Here is a 19,256-nt window from a genome sequence, read left to right as displayed (position 1 = left end):
GGTTGGGTTTGAGAACTGTCTGATCATAAAGTTAGAAAGACCCATGCAGAGGGAGGAGGAATTCTTTGTATTGCTGGACAAAGCTTACCGAAGGGCATCAAAATGCAGCTAGCATACAGTATAAATGTAAAGCTGTTACCAGTCTGTCATTGTGCTATTTGCATGCTGCCAGCTCTCCCTGCTGTGACAAGGAGATTCTCACCCTAGTGATGCTTTGTAGGAGAGAAATTAAGCCTGAACTAAACTTGAAGCTCTGGACTTCCAGGTTGCAGCACTTTTCTAGTTGAGCATGCCCTTATCTACAAGTCCTCTTAGGAGCTTCAGCGTAAGAAATCTATTAGTTGTAGCCATGGGAACTTCAGGGTATTTTCCAACAGCAAATAACTCCAGTTAACGGCCAGCAGGGTCGCTGAGCATTTCTTCACATCTACTTTCATGTGATTGTTTATGACTGACCATCCTACTTTGTTGACTTTCCTAAAAGCATTGTTCTGGCAGCCCTTTTTAATGCTGTTTTGCACAGTTGATTACCATTATTATGTTGTGCTTTTTGAGCGCATAGCATGTTCCCTTCTTTGGAATGAAAAAGGTGATGGCTGATGTCATCTGGAAAACTGAAAAATACTACCTGCTTATGGGATCCACCGTTGGTTCAGGGGAGAAGTGGGAGTATCGATTTCCCATTAGCTGTCAATGCTGCAGCGGTTCTAGCAGCATTATTGAGAAATGACACTGACAAAATCTTCATCCATTGAGTCAATGCAAGTTGTCCTTTCAGCTTCAGTGTAGGTAACTTTTCACTGCAAGTCTTTCAGTATGGTTTTATTTGCCTTACATTATGGTTTAGTACTGGAGGAGTTGAGGAGACACCAATATCTGCCTTCCTGCTTTAGTCTAACATCTGTTAAGAAGCGATATATAGGTTTTCCTGCAATTCAGCAATATCTTGAAAGTCAGAAGTAAACAAAATGTCAATCTAAGTAGACTGTAGTAGTACACCTCTTGGTGAGTAGAGCATTGCCCTTCTTTTGTGTGAAGATTCCCTTGATGAAGAAGAAAATATGCATACCTGATTTCTACAGATTCACTGGGAATGGAAAATGGAAGGGTTTAGAATCTTTTTTGCTGACTAGTGCTTATTCTGTGATTTAAGAGAGTTAGACAGTAAGAATTTGTAACTGCTGGCTTAAATTGATATGGGAGAGAAGTTGCTAAGAATAATACAAAATGTAAATCTTTAGAAGCTTGATTTCAGAGAATAAAATATTTAAGTGGTTTATGGTTGTTGTACCAAGAAGTTTCATCGACACATGCAGAAAAATTCTGCATCAGTGTGACAGCTGATTGAATGTGTCCTGGCACTGGAGAGCATCTAGGCAATATTCAGCATCCTTCAGATTATAGACCTGTTACTGTGAGGCTATTGCTCATTTTGTTTGTAAAATGTAAGTATGTTCATAGATTTCTAGAAGCCTCTGATTAGCTGCTGCAGTAAGAGTTTAATATAGATGTAAGAGATAAATACCATGTCTGTCCCCGTAAGGGTACATGACCTAACAGTCATGGTTCTGCTGCATCTTCTCAAGTCTCTTTCAGTCATCACCGGTGCCTCGTGACCTTAGAAGGCCTTTTAAAAGGGATGGGTCGTGTGTTTGCATTTTGCAGAGGGTCATATTAACACTGGGGTAATGGGAGTCGTGTGGAGACAAAGGGAACTGGGAGCGGAGAGGACGGCTGAGCTCTTTGCAGTGTTTAGGGAAGCAAGCAGTTTGTTGAAGCCAAAGAATGCTGCTGGAACAATTTAGCCTGCAAATTTGAAGGACTCTGACCTTTGGGAGATTAATGTCTTGTAATGGAAGATACATTGCCAAAACAGTTTGGTTTGAAGATGGTTTTTAATAGGTTTATGAAGAGATCACATGGTATGGCTGCCTGCCATAGCTGGGAACTGGATCTGATAATGTCTAGTGATATAACCCTATGGCTGAAGGCTGAACCCTGCAAGATAGCTTGTAATTGTCATTGGGTACTAAATATGTCTCTGAACATCTGGTTGGATGAATAACTCATTACCTTTAATAATTTTTCTGTGCAGCTGTTAATCATTCCTTCATCCCACTAATGGCTCAGTCAGAAGACTGTGATTAAGGTTTTGTGTCCCTGCTGAGAAAGTGGTGAGGATGAGCTCCCAAGTCCTGGGGTCACTAGTTCCAAGAAAAGAGTCTGTCAGAGCTCAGCAGCACTGATCCATCTTAAATGCCGAGTTAAGAAAGAGAACAGATCCTTTTGAGTTTGTATTTATTGATTTCATGGCTTTTATTAGTTGGGATATGCAGATTTTGTTACCTGTTTTTTAATGCTGAAATTAGTTAGCCCAGTAATGTTTCATTAAAACATCACTGAAACTGTCTTGGTATTTAGTGACTAAAGGCAGTTTATTTCCTCTAGTTACTGCTTTCAGTGCCTGATTTCTTTCTTTCATGGCTTTTTCTGCTAGTGAATGTTCGTGTGGGGGGTGGTGAGGGTAATTTGTGGCATGTGGAAGCACTGCAGTGCTGCAGGTGAATACTAGAGAGATGCTGCTGCTGCCCTACGAGATGCTCTCTTGTTTTCTAGGCCCTTGCAGGGCTCATTGTTCTGATATAGCACTCTTAAGAAGCACTTTTATAGCTGTAAATGGGATGACATAATGCTCTGAAGATGTGGAGAAGATCAGATGATTCTACCAAATGTCATGTGTGAGTGAGGTGGTAGCATGAAAATCACTTACAGTGTTATAGTGTCTGGTGTATGAGGGCTTCTGTTGCTCTGACCCTTCCCTGTTCATAAAAACAAGAAAGAAATGCACAAATGTGGCTACCCTCCACGTTTGGTGGTTGTTGTTTTTCTATTTAAAAGGCCGTCCTCTGTGACAGCTGGAAATCTCAGGGTTTTTTCAGCCCATATGAAGAGCACTTAAGTGCTCTTAAAAGTCTCACTTTTTCTCCCCATACTACATTATCTATCACTACCGATTATAAAGGTGCACTTTATTTCTCTTCTCCTTTGGATCTGTGATGCTTTACAAACTGAGCAGATTGAGGACTTGCTCCCCCAAATCCCAACTTTTGATCCCTTTCAGCCACAAATCTTTCAAAAATACTTGTTACTGAAGGGGAAAAGCTTGCTGAAAGGTAAGAATACTCAGATATAAATTGGTAAAATTAACTCTAAGTAATCCTGCTTGATAGTCTGTGTGCAAAAAAACAACAACAAAAAAAATCCCGATGTTACAGCTGGGACTTGCTGTGTTTCAGATGCCCTTGGTTAACTTCTGTGTGCGCTGATGACTGCGGCCATGAGCCAGGGCCCTGGGAAAGTTCATCCTTGTGATGGAGTGGCCGCTTGGTTGCTTCCCTAGTAGACGGGAAGGTGGAGTCCATCACTAATGGAACATAATAAAAGCAAAAATCGTCACAAATATTTAAAAACAGAAAGGCAGGGTATTCTGCTGATGGAAAAACTGAGGCAATGTACAGAGCTTGCTTTCGGGCCAGGAGGAGAAATGAGATGTCTGCAAGGTTGTGGATGGCCGATGTTGTTTGGTTTTCATGCTTTGCTTTGGTATTGCTTGCCTGGTGCCTTTCTCAGTGTCTGATAATTTCAGTGTGGTGGAAAGTCTTAGTAGCTGCAGATTTTTGCTCTGATGCATTAATATTAATATTTCTACAACGCCATTTGATGCGAACGTATTGCTTTTCTGGGGAAGTGCTTTTACTTTTTTTTTATTTCAAAGCAATACGTTATTACTATTTGCCACCTTTTTTTACATGGGGAAATTTTGGAGCTGAAACTTTTTCATGTCTGTGAAAATGAACTTCACTGTATGCAGCAATGCCTTCTTAAGCTATTAAGACAGCTACAAAGATTGCCTTTTACTTTTGAAGTTGTAAATTCTGTTTGGCATTTTTTAATCTGTCACTCAGACCAGACAGCAAAAATATGTTACTTAATTTAACCATGGCTATGATATGAGACCTGATAGGCATTTTCTCTTTTAACTGTCATTCATTATAATGTTCTGGTCCTAGATGCTGTGGGGAGTTAGTCCAAACTGTTTACTTTGGATGTTAAAAAAACCAAACCCAATCCCAAGAGACAACTATTGTACATATATGGAGGCTGTGATAAAACATCAATTCCAGGACATTGATTAATTTGTTTTAGTAGCTTGATATAGAATTCCTCTCTAAATCCACTCTTAACTTAACATGAAGTCAACTTGCATCATAATTATATTAGTTGCTATTGCATATGTTGAGCCTTGCATTATCCAGTAGAGTTGTTCACTGGTTACAGATATGGAAATGATAAATCATAACAAGCTTCTAGGTTTTATTCAGTATTGCAGGCTAATGCAGTGGTTACTTAACTGTTTCTGGTTTTCCTTTAAATGCTGCAATGTGTGATTCAGCAGAGCTTTGTGCTGAAGGAAAGGAACACACAAAGTACCAGTGTGCTGCACCGAATTTGGCTTCCATAGCTTTAGGAGTACTACACCAGTTGAAGGCATTGAAGCTCTGCTGTTAAGTTAGGTGTTCAGTTTTATCAATGTCAAACACCTTTCCCCCTCCCCTTTTCTCCAAAGGCTTTCTAAAATTGACTAGTAATTACTTTATTTTTTTCCTGGAATAATGATTGGAGTACAAATTCCCTGTCTGCATGTGATTTTTGGAATTAAATGTATCTTTATGATAGTGACCTCTGGGAATATAGTTTAGAACTGACCATTTTTCAAACGTCTGTTCAAAGAAAGCAGGTAGATGCAGTCTGTCTTTGACCCAGTTGTGTTGCCTCTTCGGAGGGAGAATGGAAATAACAGCTAATAATGGGTTTTGTATAGTCTGTTCCCAGAATCAGCAGGCAGCCAGGCCATCTGGGAATGGGAGCCTTTCCTCAAGCAGGCTGTGGTTCAGTTTCAAAGTGAGTGGGAAGAAAGTAAGGTCATGGACAAACCGGGGTGGGGGGGGTGGGGGTGGAAACGGGGACACACACAAGTAGTGGTCAGTACTCCAAGTGAAACACCCTGGGAGACAGCACCTTTGACGTAGGCTTTGATGTCTCTGGAATTGTTCTGCCTAGCATGGGCAGATTCTTGTCTCTCATTTTTTTCTTAGCTGTTTAGGTTGTCTGCAGAATTTGCAGTTTGCTGTTTGTGTTTCAGCTGTAATCCTGTACCCATGCTGTGGTTTGCATTGGGACAGGAGTTTTTTGTAGTAGCTCATGAATGTTAAGTGCATTTGTGGTGCATGTCTCCGCATAGCTAACAACAAGCCTGACCTCTGCTAAAGAAACAGCCCAAAAGAACATATACCAAGGCTGTAGGGGACGTATTTTTCTTAAGCACCATGGGAAGAAGTGGTGGCTGGTCCATGAGTGATTCTGTCTGACTCCCAGAGCAGTTACTTCAGCAACTGTCTTGTCTCCATTGAGTGTCTGGCATGGACAGTCCCTTGTTGAGGAATTGCTTGTGGCCCACAGCCTGCTTCATCCTCTGTGTTTGGTTTTTTTTGGGTTTATTTTTTTTTTTTTTGAGGGTCCTAGAGTTTCCTGTGTCTAGGATCAACTTTCTTTCCGTGCCTACCCCTAAGCCCTTTCATATGTGACGTGAGGCAATTACTGTTGTTAGATGTCCTTGCATGCTTGGTTGCATAAGGGATGTCTTGCTGCCCTGAGCCTGCAGCTGTGACCTACCCGGCTGAAAACCCTGAAATCACCGGCTTAGGAAATCTTTGAGGTTTAGAATCAGGTAATGCCAGAACTGAGATGCATGGTTGCTTGACATCCTGCATGTTTGGAAACCTTTTGTTTTTAGAATAACTTATTTTTTAAAAAAGCTATTTTGGCATAGTTTTTTTTCCAAATTATAACTAATCCTCAAAATATGCATGTTTCTGTGGTTTATAGTCTGGGCTTGTGTATAAAAAATTCTCCTGTTCAAGGTAACCAAAGGGGAACACACCCCCTCCCTTCAGCGAAAGGGGAAGACCCAGTGCTACAGCCAACCTTGAGAATCATTTCCTCTTTCCGTAGCTTTCTAAGGGGTGTGACATCACATCCAACAACAGCCACCCCTTCTATCCTTGCTTGTGTGCTGCTCTGGCTTCTTCCCTTCTGCAGTCGGTCTCAGTAAGTCCCAGTAAATTTGCAAAGTCAGTTTTGGGAGCATTATAGAAAACTTTTGGACTGACTCTTTCTCAAGTATGTTTGGCAGGCAGCTTGCAAGTGTTTTTCTTCTTCAAACTAGAATAAAACTTACTCAGTGTGTATGCAGGCATGGCAAGAAATGCAGTCTTTGCCATTAGCTCTTTTTTCTTTCCAGGGGCTCTGTAGCGGTCCTGAAGGTTCTGAAGCCTGCTATATTTCAATGGCAGATTTGAGTTGTTCTGTTTACTCCAGGGCAAACACAGCAAAAATGTAGCTGGTTTAGTTATTTTAAATTTTAGCTTACAATACTTCAAATGCTTCTGTGTAGGCTGCTGCCCTAATTTAGGAAAAAAAACCAATCCCCACCAAATAGTTCTTACTTTGCTTAGCTGTGTGAAAATCATGGTTTCAACAATTTGACTGTTAACTCTTTCTCTACAATATTCATATTCTCAAAACACAGTTGAAAGGATCTAGAGAGCCTCAGGTGATGATCTGCAGCAACGCTTCCCACACCGTAATGGCAGTACATTAATCACCCACCACTTACAGGCTACTTCTGTCTGCAAGAAGGCTTTGAAATTCTCTGCAAGAGATGCTTGGTTTCATTTGCTTTCTAATTTCCTTGCTGAGAAATGACGAGCTCTCCGTTGTGGCTGTGCAGTGCATGCTGCCTCTAGGTCAGAGAAACTTCAGACTGGTAAAATGGAAGAAAGGAACAATTTGTGTCATAGATGATGATTGATCACCTGTCCCTTTGGGCATCTTTGTAAATGGCCTTCCAAAAGAAAGACTTACTGTAAGGGGTGGAAAACTGGAGGAGCCATTGTGTATTCAGCAGTGTGCAGCAGTTGCAACTATGAACAACACCACAGTTGCTCTTAAACAGAAAAGCACTGAGGGCAGAGTTAGGCAGTCCTGCTCTGTGACCTCCCCTCTGTGACCTCTTTGATTTTCACATATAGGGTTAGTGGGAGTGAGGAAGAGAGATTCCTGTCTTGTGCTTGCTGAGGCTTTTGATTTTTAAGTTAAATTTCTTATGTCTTCAAAGTGAGGAGAAGGTTCTAACATATTTAAACAGCCTGGATATATTGGGAGGGTGGCATGGAGCAGGAACGGCTAGGCTTTGTGCCAGGGATTCAGGTCTTCTCTCAAGACTTGAGCAGAAGTGGTTTGTTTTGGTTGATAACTTGTCAAATGCAGCGATGGAGCATTGTCTGGCTGCACGTACTGGAATCTCAGTTCTCATATCAGCAGAGAAGATGACAATCATCTGCTTCAATTGGCTCTACCAATTGCAGTTTTCAACGGTTTGGTATATAACTTGGCCTCACCAATCTCTTGTGCCTAGAATTTCAGGATCACTAGAACTATTCCCTGTATGGCCAAAGTAGTGCTGAGAGGTGTGGGCCTTTCTGACAAACCTCAAGTATTTGAAGTCTGGCTCCTGCAGGAGCCAGACCAACTACAAGCCTTTGAACTGAAGTCCAAGGTTGTGTGTAAACCATGGAGCATTACATTCTCTGATGTCCCCACATCTAGAGTGCCTGCCATGCAGAGCAGGGTACCACAGCATCATAGAATCATAGAATGGTTTGGAGTGGAAGGGACCTTGAAGGTCATCTAGTCCAGACGCCCAGCAGTAAGCAGGGACGTTGTCAACTAGATCAGATTGCTCAGAGCCCCATCCAACCTGACCTTGACGCTGCATCTGTCTTCCTGTTCACATACCTGAGTGTATGTTCCTTTCTGCCCAATGGAAACCGCTGCACTGAGAGCTGATGCACACACAGAGCCTTATCCCATCCTGTAGCTTGGTGCTTGGTTGGGCTGGGACTATGGAGCATACTGTCTTTATGGGGTTGAATCTAAATGTTTGCTTGCATGGCTGCTTGTGTAATTTATTAGCTCTTTTTTGGGCACAGATACACAGTGTAGGGGTTGTTGCTTCTGCTGAGGCCAGCACGGTTAGATCTGTCTGACACAGCAGTATCAATCATCAGCTGGACTTTTAAGTAATTGTGGCTTTGAGGCGCTACTTCTAGAATGGATCATCTGTCTGGAGCAGTGGATCTGTGGAAATGGATCTGTGATGGATTTGCAGCCGGATGACACATCTGGGCAGGATGCTGCAGCTGCAGGGTAGTCTCTCTGTTCTGGACCTGTCCTGTGCCTGTATCTTTCTTTTGTGCCTTTCCCTGCTGTGTTTGCAGGGCTGGTCTATGGAGCCAGCCTAGGGTAGCTTTGTGCTGGTGCTGAAGACAAGCCACAGGACAGCTTAAAGGTTTTCGGGCAAGAGTTTCAAGCAGAGAGCAACTGGTGCGAGTCAGAGTGCCTGTGTAGCTCTGGGAAGTGTTCCGAGTACCAAGACGATGGGGGTAGGGCAAGGCTAATAAGGGGATAAATGGCTGCAAGGTGATGTGTTCGTTCTCCCTGACATTTATACATGTATCTTTGGATCAAAATAAAAATCTGTAAGCATGTGGAATGTGCTGTGGTGCAGTTCACACACTCTGAGGGCAAATGAGAAATGAAGAGCCAAGTAGAACTGACTGAGATAGAGATGCTCCCTCGCTAACATCACCCACTTCCTATCTCTGCTCACCTGGCAGCTGTATTGACCCTAACGGTGCAGCTGCTTCGTATGCATCTTTGGTCACTTCTGAGGCCATGATTCAGAAGCTGCTGAAGGGCTTCCTGGGCAGGGAATGGAATTGAACAACTGTTTTCCTGAATTTGAATCACATTCATTAGCACAGATTTTTGTTTGCATTGTTTGAAGCAACTCTTTTCCATTAGTGTCTGTTTTCACATTTTTCCCACATTTCTGGCATTAACCATTCCTTTTTTTCCCTTTTCTTTTCCAGGAAAAGAGGAGTAGAAGTAGTACAGGTGAGTAAAAACTATATTTTTTTCCCCCTCTGTTTTCTCATAAAGAGGTTTTACTGATTTTAAATTCTGTCATTTAAGTGTCAGCATGACCTGATCTAAATAACTTTTCTTTATTTTCCATCCAATTCTCTGCTATGGATACTATTTTTTGAAAAAGAACATCCCCCTTTTGTGAAGCATGTGTTTAGCCCATCTAGTCTTAACTCAACAGGTGCCTTGGTGAAAGTGGGAATGCAGACAGGCTTTTCTGATGCCTGTTAATTAATAAGATCTGATAGTTACTCTGTTTATGCATTCACTAACAATCAGGCTTAACAGAAGCAGGAGCTGGCCTTTGAAAAGCTATGCCAGAAGGGTTGTTCTTGTAATCCAGTGAGCAAAAATTTATACTGAGGTGCCTTTGAATTGTAGCCCATCTACTGATAAGTTCAGATGTTGGCTACGTCTGTTCTTTCCCGGGTCTGAATGGTCGTATTTCATGCTAGGTGTTACTTAAAGGATGATGGCAACTTGGGAAAGGAATTATGTTACAGTGACAACTGTAACATAGAGCACAATAGCCCTGAAAGATCAAAGGGGAAAGATGCTCTTTCCTTCTGGCTTACTTTGTGCATTTAGAAGAGCTGTGTATCATAGGTTTCACTCTTGCTGGTGCTTACCTAGAGCTTGTTTTGCACTTTGAGGTAGGCAATGTGTTCCTCATGCTTATTTTCTCATGTCTCAGTAGCAGAGATGAATCTGCCTCAATAGAGAGGACAGAGGAGAGAAGAGCGAGACGGCATTAGCCACTGATAGTTGAGTGGCTCTTAAGTCCACGTGATAGATGCTTATCAACACCAGCAGGGAATATAGAAAAGCACTATTAATAAAGTAAATTGAAAAATCAGGCTGTCTTATTTTAAAGAATCCATTGTCATAAAAGGTTTACAATTCTCATTGCTAGTTAAACTGGAGAATGTGTCTTTCACGTATGCGTTTTTGGCTGAAAACTGCATGGCATTACAATGAAAAAGGGCATATACTTCACTGGGTGCGATTAACCTTTCACCACGACAGCATCTTCCTTATTTGTACCTCCTATTGCTTAAAGCTGAGGTGCAGCTTCCTTTGTCAGTTGTGATAATAGCATCTTCAGGTGGACAAATACAAACCAGCATTTGCAAAGCACAGCTTCACAAGCAGCACACAGAGAAAGCCTGACTGTATTTGTGTCACTGTCTAGGGGACACTGCTATTTTAATAATACCGCAGTGCCTTACATTTCAGCATCTGTATTTGTTTGAGCCTTGCACCTGCACTGTACGTTTGAGCAGCAAGGTGCTCATATGAGATGAATACGATGCCCTAATTAGCTGAGCAGAGGGCAAATTCTGTTTACCTTGTGGATTAAAGTTACTGTCCTTTCACAGGATACCTTTTAATCTTCTAATGTTGGCATAGTTCAATGGCTAGTCTATCAGATAGACACAAAAAGGTTTGAAAAGGATTTCTTAATTGAAAGGGCATTTGGGGAAACATTTGGAAAGTACTTTGTGTACATGATCTCAAATTTCACCGCATAGTTGGGATGTCAAGACTATGCTATACTGGGAATTTGTGTCCCAAAGGCATACCTTGAATGCTGGTGCCTGCTAACTCTGCTAGAGCAGGATGGTTGATTGTCTCTGAGGACCCCTCGCCTAGCACTTGAGTGTTGCTTCATATATCCTGATGAATGCACTTGGCCAGTAGGAGATGTATCAGAAATCAGCTTTTTCTCCATCCAGCATTACTAGAAAGCTTTTCTTGAGTCGCCTCACGTGGTCTGTCACACTAGCCCTGCTTCTAGATGGAGGAAGTGTTCGTGTTGATCTGCCGGACCAAGTTTATTTGACAGAGGGAATATTGTTTTCCTGTGTTAAGCAGCAGTGTTTTGATTTGTTTCCCCTTCTCTTTTAAAGAACTTATCTTGTTCAAGAAAAAGCAGCTCTTATGCTTCACAATAGACAAGTAACTCAAAACACAAAAATACACAGGCTGTTTATTTTCTTCTTTACAGAAATTGAAACAATTTTTTGAATGTAGGCATGCTTTTTAGTATTAAGCAGTGAATTGTAGGTGGGATTCAGTTACTGGCTTCCAGATAGCAAAGCACGATGGGCTGCTATGTACTGACTTCAGTGAACAGACATCAGATTATTCTTTTCCAGAGGTGTTTCAGAGGAGCAGGAAGGAATTTCCTACTTCTAAAGGGAAGTCTTCAAATAAACACCTGTGTAACATGTTTTTCCCCGCAGCGTGGATCTAGCATGGTCCTTTATTCTTTACATAGACCAATGAAATGCTCTTATTTTGCTTTCTTGGGGCTAATTGTGCTGTATAGATTATCAGTGAGCTGCTGCTACACAGCAGTTAACATTCTGTGACTCGTGGTCAAATTCTGTGTTTTGTCTCTTCTTTCAGTTTCAGCAAAAAGAGTGGTTCCAGCTTTCTGTAACCAGTTTATACTGTGTGAGGAAACATGCACATCCTCTAAAGAGAAATAATGGAAGAAAGGACTGATAGTGGGATGCTAAGCAGGCATGCTCCTTTATCAGCAGCTAGACATTATTCAGGCATCACACTGAAACAAACAAAAGAACGTTTCAACCCATGTGGTGATAAGTAATCGGTTTGGTTTTTTTTTAGGAAATACTGATTAAATTCTAACATAATGAGTATACGCTTTGAACTGGATGCACAGGAGCTGTAATGTGTGACATTATATAGTACAACTGAGTAACATCTGTCAAGCTATCTGGCTTAAAAGATAGTACAGTAGATGAATTAAACTTTCAAGGTTATGAACTTTACAGAGATGGTATGAGTCTCAGCCTGAACCTGCACATTTGAGAGCATGAATGGGTTAGCTCATTTCTGTCTTTCTAATGAGCAATGGCAGAACTCTGAGCAGCACCATCTTTAAAATCTGGCAATGTTTTTGGATCTAGGTTTGCTTTCTACAGTTTAAATCCAACTCAGCGAGGCAGCTACAAACCAGTGTTACATTGCAAAAAAAAAAAAAAAAAAAAGCCCAAAGGTCTTCCTGGCTTTTAGTTATGGGCTTTTAACAGAATACTGTGCTATATTTCTTACCTTGTGGCAGGTTATTTGCTGCATTTTTTTAAAGAAGGTATCACCTTGGTATGAAGATGCTTTCTGAATTAGGATACTAACTTGTTTCTACCCTGTGAAGTACGGATGCACTCTTGTGCCAGTTTTGCAGTAAGGAAGACTGAAGGATGTGTTTGAACTCCTGCAGGGAACCTGTAGTTGTGTCAGCTCCAGTGCTGTGATGAGCTGTGGAGGTAAACCTGTGTGGCATGAGGTCCAGCTGTGTCCATGCTGCCTGAGCAGGGCTGTGTTATGATTGTGTTGCTCTTACAGTTCCTGTGGGAGTGAGTTACTCCCCTTACAGCAAAGCAAAAATTCAGATCAGTCAGAGCCGAAATGGACTTTCTCAGTCCCTGAGTTGCTCCCAGTCATCCTCTTATTTTTTTCTTGTCAGCTTTTCCAGCTCCTTGCAGCTGCCTGTTCAACTGGAGTGGCTGGAGCTGGTGGCTGGAGGATGCTCTGAACAGGTGACAAATGTGATTCAAGCCCATCTGCTGTGGCCTGCAGGCAGTCGCTGGGCAGGCAGCAGCTGGCAAGGCTGACGCAGAGCAGCTCTTGCACTGGCATTGAGGTCACTTGCCAGTAAATGCTTAAATTGAAGCATTTCTTAATTTCTTTAATTGCTGTTTCAAGAGAAAGGCTGCCTCTGAAATTATGTAGTGGTTGTCTGATGAGGCATTTACTATTAAAAAGAAAAAAATGTTTTCTATAATGGAATCTAGCAAAGAAGGATTTGGGGTAGTGTCTAAAAGGTTAAGCTGTTTCTGATATTTTTGAATAAAAGCTTGGTTTTGTTTGATTTCACCCTTCCATCCCCCAAATTAGAATAGTGCCAAACTTAGAACTGCTTTAACAATAAAGTATGCAGTTCCTTACAACCTTGTATGCTGGAGAGGGAGAGAGAGATCTCCGGCTACCTTGTTTTTCAGGAAAAATCTGTTCAGCTTAGTTTGAAGAATGTAACATGGAAAACATGTGCAGTGAATTGGAAATCATCTCTGATGGGGACATGCATTTATTTTTGTTTCACAAGCTATGCAAATCCAGAATAATTAGCTGCAGCCCTTTTGGCTTCTGACAAATTGCCAGTTCGGTCTTTGTGTGACAAACTTTGGAGCCTTCGTATTTCTCGCAACTTCAAAGCTGTGTCAAGCACTTCCACTCCCAAGCTTTCCTAGAGCTCTCACTCATATTTTTTAATTTTAAAATAGCAAAAATTTCCTATTTTTGGTGGGTATTTTTAGTTCAAATGAACACTAATGCTCTCTTTTATCATAGAAAGATGTTCTAGTCAGTTTGCTATAAAAGTGGGATTAGTCATTGTATTTCAAGCTGCACATTTTTTAATAGCAGTGGGATATGGAGGACAACATGTTTTTCAATGTGGAACAGCTGATTGTAGTAGTTACAATGGTCTCGGCTGCTGTTTTGATTTTCTTTCCCTCCCCCCCCAACACTCCGGGAATTGAGATATTTGAAATCTTTTACTTTGGAGGAGAAAACTGTCCTTTGAGCTGTGGGTTTACTGAAGCCTGTGAAGGAGAATAGAGGGTCCCCTCGCCTCTTTTAAATTCTTCAAAGTAAAATACCAATGACAACAGTTTCCACTAATTGTTGCCAGGGAGCTGTTGTTTTCTTGAAATGCGGAGAGGTTTGTTTTCACATGAAGTATTAATGGAATAAGCTTGGAACAGCAGTGTTCTAACTGAGAAAAGGAGTTTATGAAGTATATATACGATAGCATATACAGAAAGAAGTGACTGGAAAGCTTCCAAAGCAAGCAGGATTGTTGAGATGTTGGAGAGTTTGCTCTCTAGTAGAGGGAAAAGAAAGTTTATTTTTACATGCATGCCAGGTCCTTAGTAAAGTGCGTGTTCTGAGAATGGCAGTCTGCTTTGCCTTCAGTGCAGTTTTGGAAATGATGCTACAAAAGTCCTTCAGCCCTCCCCAGTCCAGGTTGTGTTAGGTGCTTTGCACATGCTTGAAGGTGAGTGGCTGCTGAAAAGATCCCGATACTTCTTAGTGTCAGTGCTGTGGAGACTGTCCTAAGCACACGAAGAGGGTCCTTCCAAAATGCATAATAATCTCTGCTTCAAACCCAGCAATAGCAGGCCTGTGGAAGAACAGATCCCTGGCAGGATCCTCTCTCTGGCCCTTCTCTGTAGGGCAGAAGGTCTCACTCTGTGTGAGACCTTCTTGGTACCTCAGAAGCAGCATCGCCCAGCAGGAGTGAAGCACAGGTTCCAGAGCTGGGAGAGATGTTTTTGGCAGGCTGCTCTGGATTGCATCAGCAGACTGGTCAGTTAGGTACAGTGTGGCCCTTTCTGGTCCAGTGGGGAAGAAGAATACACAGCTGTTGGGGCAGGGAAGGAAGAGAAAACTACAGCACGCTTCCACCATGTGGATTAAGCAGATTAAATAAATAAATACTTATTCTTAAAAATAAGGCGGAGTAAGCCAAACAAATCAAAAAGCATTTAGATCTGATTTATTTTCACTCTTGTTGGGAGAATGAGAGAACCGCAAAGAAATTTGTGTGGCTCAGAGAGAGTCTCTTACTGACTGGTTTCACTGCTCTCTTTTGACTCTGAATCCCAGCAGCGTAGGAGAGGTTTGGGCTCCACAATCACTTGGAGAAGTCATTACTTCTCCATTACTGAGAAAACATTACTGAGATGTAGAAATCTGTAACTAATTTGTCACAAATGGCTGTCCGGCTTGAGGTTGTACTGCTTTGGCCCATGGAGCCAAATCCTGTTGTGTATAAATGTCTTCCCAGATACTTCTCTGAACTATCCAGCTTATAAATCCCTCCTCAAGAAAGAGTATGGATAAAAATAAGACCCTGACAGGGGAGTAGAACTCTTACTTGCCTCCTTTTGACTGGGAATATTTCCACAAGATGACAATTAGACATTGTTTTTATTAATCATGGTCACTGTAGTGGTGCCAGTGAGCCAACAAAGACCAGATTTTAATTATGGGCTACATTAAAGAATAGGATTATTTATCTCACTGCTTACAGGTGTTGTGACATGGCATCAAAGCAGGGCAAATGGAGTGTGTTTGGAAACGTGACTTGGTAAATACCTTATTTTAAAACCAATCTGCCTCATTTGCCACTTGCTGAAACTGCAAAGTCAGTGTTGAAGTACCAAAGTGCATGTAGCTCTTCTGACCTTCTATGAAGATTTGTCTTGGAGTAAGAAGGCTAGGGAGTTAATACGGTATATGGCAAAGGTGACTGTACCTCTGACCCTGGCACTGAGGAGTCCTCTCCCAGATGAATGCCCCATCCTTTGCTGTGGGGGGTAAAATCATGCAGTTTCCTGCTAAGACAGAGCTGCAGGCTCCAGTAAAGGAGACTGTCTGTATGCCTGTCTTCTTCAGTGAGGGTGCTGGTAGGTCTAGACTTCCAGAGAACTCTGCAAAAGATCGGTGGAGCTTAGCAAGTCCTTTTAGTATATATTGTTGACTCTTCCTTTCTCCAGCTTCTGCAAAAGTTACTCCTTTGATCTGAGCTGTGACCTGAGGTAATTGTATCTGAAGATCATTTCACGGTTGTTTGCTTTTCTGGTACTTCACAATTAAAGGAGATAAACGTACAGGTTGCAAGATCGAATGTGGTTCCAATAAAACCTGGTGCTTAAAGGCATTAGGGCCTAAAGTTTCTTAAGTTTTCCTATGTTTGGTCTCTAGCCTTAAGGTAGAGAAACTCACGTGTGCTTCAGCTGCCCCTGTATAAAGCAGAACACATTCAAATACAGCAAAACCTGGAAGTGTTTTGCTGAACCTCATTGCCTTCATGGCATTACACGTAAGAAAACAAGAGTGGCTTCAGTTTAATCAGAGCAGCCAAACTTTTTCCTCCTCCCTTTTTTTTTTTTTTCTTCCAAGGGATGCTGTGTTTTAAGAATATATTTTGCTAGAAAGAATACTTACTATTCACTTTAACTCTGCGTTTCTGGTGAAAGCAATATATCTGTTTTTTTCTTTACTTTGGCAACACTGGAGACCTCTTTTTTTCAGTATTTCTAAAGGTAGGCAGATCAAACGAAGGGTTTCTGCACATGCTGTAGATGTTTTCTATGCCTTTGGTTGTTATATTGTAATATCTCATATCGATCTAGTATATTGATGGAAAACATTTGTGGACTTTTTTGAGTTTATTTTTGATTGCTGTCTAGTTTCTGAAAATATTTACTGCTAAAGGTCATTTTGTACTGGTACCAGAAGCTGTGCAACTAATAGCTTAGAGTAGGAATTGTTGAATGAAGGATTTCAGGCTGGGGAAGAAAGAAGAGAGCTAGGAGACATTTAGATGATTACAAGCATAGTTTCTCCAAATTGAGGTATAAGTGGATTATCCAAAATGTATATTTCTTTAACCTAAGGTCATGTTTATAGAAAACTAGAGAGCTGTGGTAAGTTCATTTTTGTTGTTGTTTTCCATCCCTCTTCCCTCCCGTGACTTGTCAAAAAAGAGACTGCTGTGGCAGCTGCTTAGATGAAATTAGTGTGGTTCTCCACTGGCTATGCCAAGAGCAAGGGTGGACGAGCCACAGTTAATAAATGGATTGAAATAGTCATTGGACACCTAAGAGTACAATGTTCCCTCAGCAGTCCCTTAAGGAGTGGTGGAAATAAGAGTCCCTTCTTTTGAAAGCTCTCCTCAAAGAGAAAAAGGTTGAGGGCAGGACAAGCCTTCTGCAGCAGGTTCATGCGAATATATATCTTTTTCTCAGATTTATATCAGGGATGATGCTATTAGTATATTTAAAGACAGTGTGCTGCTGACATAGTACTGAATTTGTAGAAGTCCTGAAGCCAAAGGAACCCCAAAAGCCACTGAGCTTTGTGCATGCAGTGATGCAGGGCAGTTTCATTCATCGTAGACACAGCCTGTGCTCTGCTGCTTCTTGTCTGATTCACCCATCCAAACAGTACTCTGGGTTTGTTCCTAGGAGGCTCTGTATCCAGGTGCGCTCTGTTACTCAGCTGTGCATTTAAAACAAAGCAAACCCAAGCCTGCCTTCAGTATACAGCATAGATTTGTTACTGAAATGGTGATGCCCTAGTACATTTTATTTTAATCGTTCTCTTTTTATGTTAAGGTAGTTTTTGTAAAGGAGTCAAAAGAATTGATTGTTGCTCATGTTATAGATGAATAAAAGCATGCAAAATTACCTTGTCATCTGTAGTTTTGCTTTAAGTTTTCTTGTTGACCTATAGGACCCTAAGGCACTGCTGTTGGTTAACCAGTCATTAGGATATCTGATATTTCAGTCATGGTAAAATAACTAAATCAAACTGTGAGTGTTGCTTCTTCAAAAAATAGCACAACAGAGGTTATGAATAGGAAAGCAGAAACTATACCTGTATGCAAATCATAGACTGCTTCTGTCATTGCTAAGCAATATACCTACGTTGTATTATTCTTTGGCTGTTATTTTAGGATCCAGGGTAGTTCAGTGTCTTATTGAAGTTCACTAATTGCTCTTTTCAACCTGGGGTTGCTTCAGTAAATTATAATTGCCTCTTTTAATTTCCCGACTGGCATGCTTCCCTGAATAAAAGGAGTTTTATTTCCAATTTAAAGTCACTATATATATATATATATATATATAAAATATATATATTAACATATAAGTGTAAACTGTCCTCATTTGAGTGTTTATTATCAGGTGAGTATTCAGTAGTTAGTGGAAAAAATATTTCTCCTCATACCTTGCCAAATGCAAACAAGTTATTTACAGTGTTTTGACAGAATCATCTGAAGATGGGATGGAAAAGACACCGTTGGGACTGAACTGATACTGTAAGGAGGCTGAAATGTAAGGGAGACAACTGTTGCAGGGGAATTTTTGGCTGACTTTGCAAACAAAGAAAAGCTTTTTAGCTTTGTTTTTGTAGTAAATTGTTGATTGGAGCCAAGAGCTTCCTTTATGTAAAGACCCAAGTACATCTAAAAATGTTTTCTTATACAAGAAGCTTCGATGCACAGCTCTGCTGTCCTGTAACCTCAGTAGCACAGAGTTACTGTGTTAAAATTGTTCATTGACTTTCCGATGGCAAAGATTAGAGGACAAGCTAACTACAGTCTGTAAAAGAGTTTATGTTGATTGTAGAGACATCATTTGTGTTTTAGGTTAGCTCAGGGAAAATGTTCTTTCCTGTGACCTAGATGACCTCATCTTGTAATACCCTTTCCTTTATGATAACATCCTTAAGTGGCTGAAAAAAGGACAGAACCTATAAAGGGTAAACCAGAACTTTTTCTTGAAGTACAAAGTGGTTTGGAATGGAATGAAAGCTGAGTAGATGTTGGTGAGCCTGCTGTGCTGACTTGCATATATTAAAGGCCTTAATGGCTGATTATCAATGAACTAAGTGACTAGAAATGAGGTAGAGATAGTATTTGCTCCCTGTTGGTGACAGATCGTCCTGCCCGCCCTTGCTCCTGATTGTTTTTCCACCTCTGAGCAAAAAAGGGCAGATTGATGTTGCTGGTGGGTTTCTAGCAGTGATGCTCTTGCGTTTGCCAGCTGACCTTGTTCGTGTCGGTAGGGTAAGTGCACCATTCCTGCACTGCTTTCAGTTCCTCCTGGGTGAGGAAACACATCCCAGGTGCGAGTGGGTTGGACACTCAAGTTCTCTGCTTTTTTTTGATAAGTGCTGTGATTGCTTGTCTTAGATGCTATTGCCTGCTGAGTCTCTTCTTAGCTTCTTCTGCCTGCTTGTATGATTAGATTAGTGCATCTCTAATTCTTTCTGTGCTTCCTAAAATCCGGATCTTTTCGACTCAGCCGAAGTAGATGTAGATGCACGAAAAGCATCTACACGGTGTCCAGCAGAGATGTGGTAGTGCTGTGCCTGATGTTGTAGAGCTGGTCTCTGGTTTGTGTGCAGCTGCTGGGGCCAGAGCATTTTCAGTCTGTCCAGTATGGTCCAGCCCTTGCAGCAGCTTTTAAGGGTTGGTTGGTGTAATGTTTTTTTCACTGATTTAGGGTGGTCAGCCCTTTGTACAGCAGCTCAGTGACTTGTGT

At 41.4% G+C, this 19,256-nt stretch overlaps 1 protein-coding gene across 2 annotated transcripts in view; it reads left to right on the top strand.

Annotated features, from left to right (window-relative positions):
* ITPK1 (inositol-tetrakisphosphate 1-kinase) overlaps positions 1–19,256 on the top strand; it is a 152,840-nt gene that overhangs the window by 29,343 nt on the left and 104,241 nt on the right. For both annotated transcript variants that reach the window (XM_054066884.1, XM_054066885.1), the window contains exon 3: positions 9,054–9,078. In XM_054066884.1, coding sequence (XP_053922859.1) covers positions 9,054–9,078 — 25 coding nt within the window. The remainder of the gene's footprint in view (positions 1–9,053; positions 9,079–19,256) is intronic.

Source organism: Cuculus canorus, chromosome 5, assembly GCF_017976375.1.
Source record: "Cuculus canorus isolate bCucCan1 chromosome 5, bCucCan1.pri, whole genome shotgun sequence".
NCBI lineage: Eukaryota > Metazoa > Chordata > Aves > Cuculiformes > Cuculidae > Cuculus > Cuculus canorus.
This window is presented reverse-complemented; position numbering and strand designations above follow the sequence as displayed.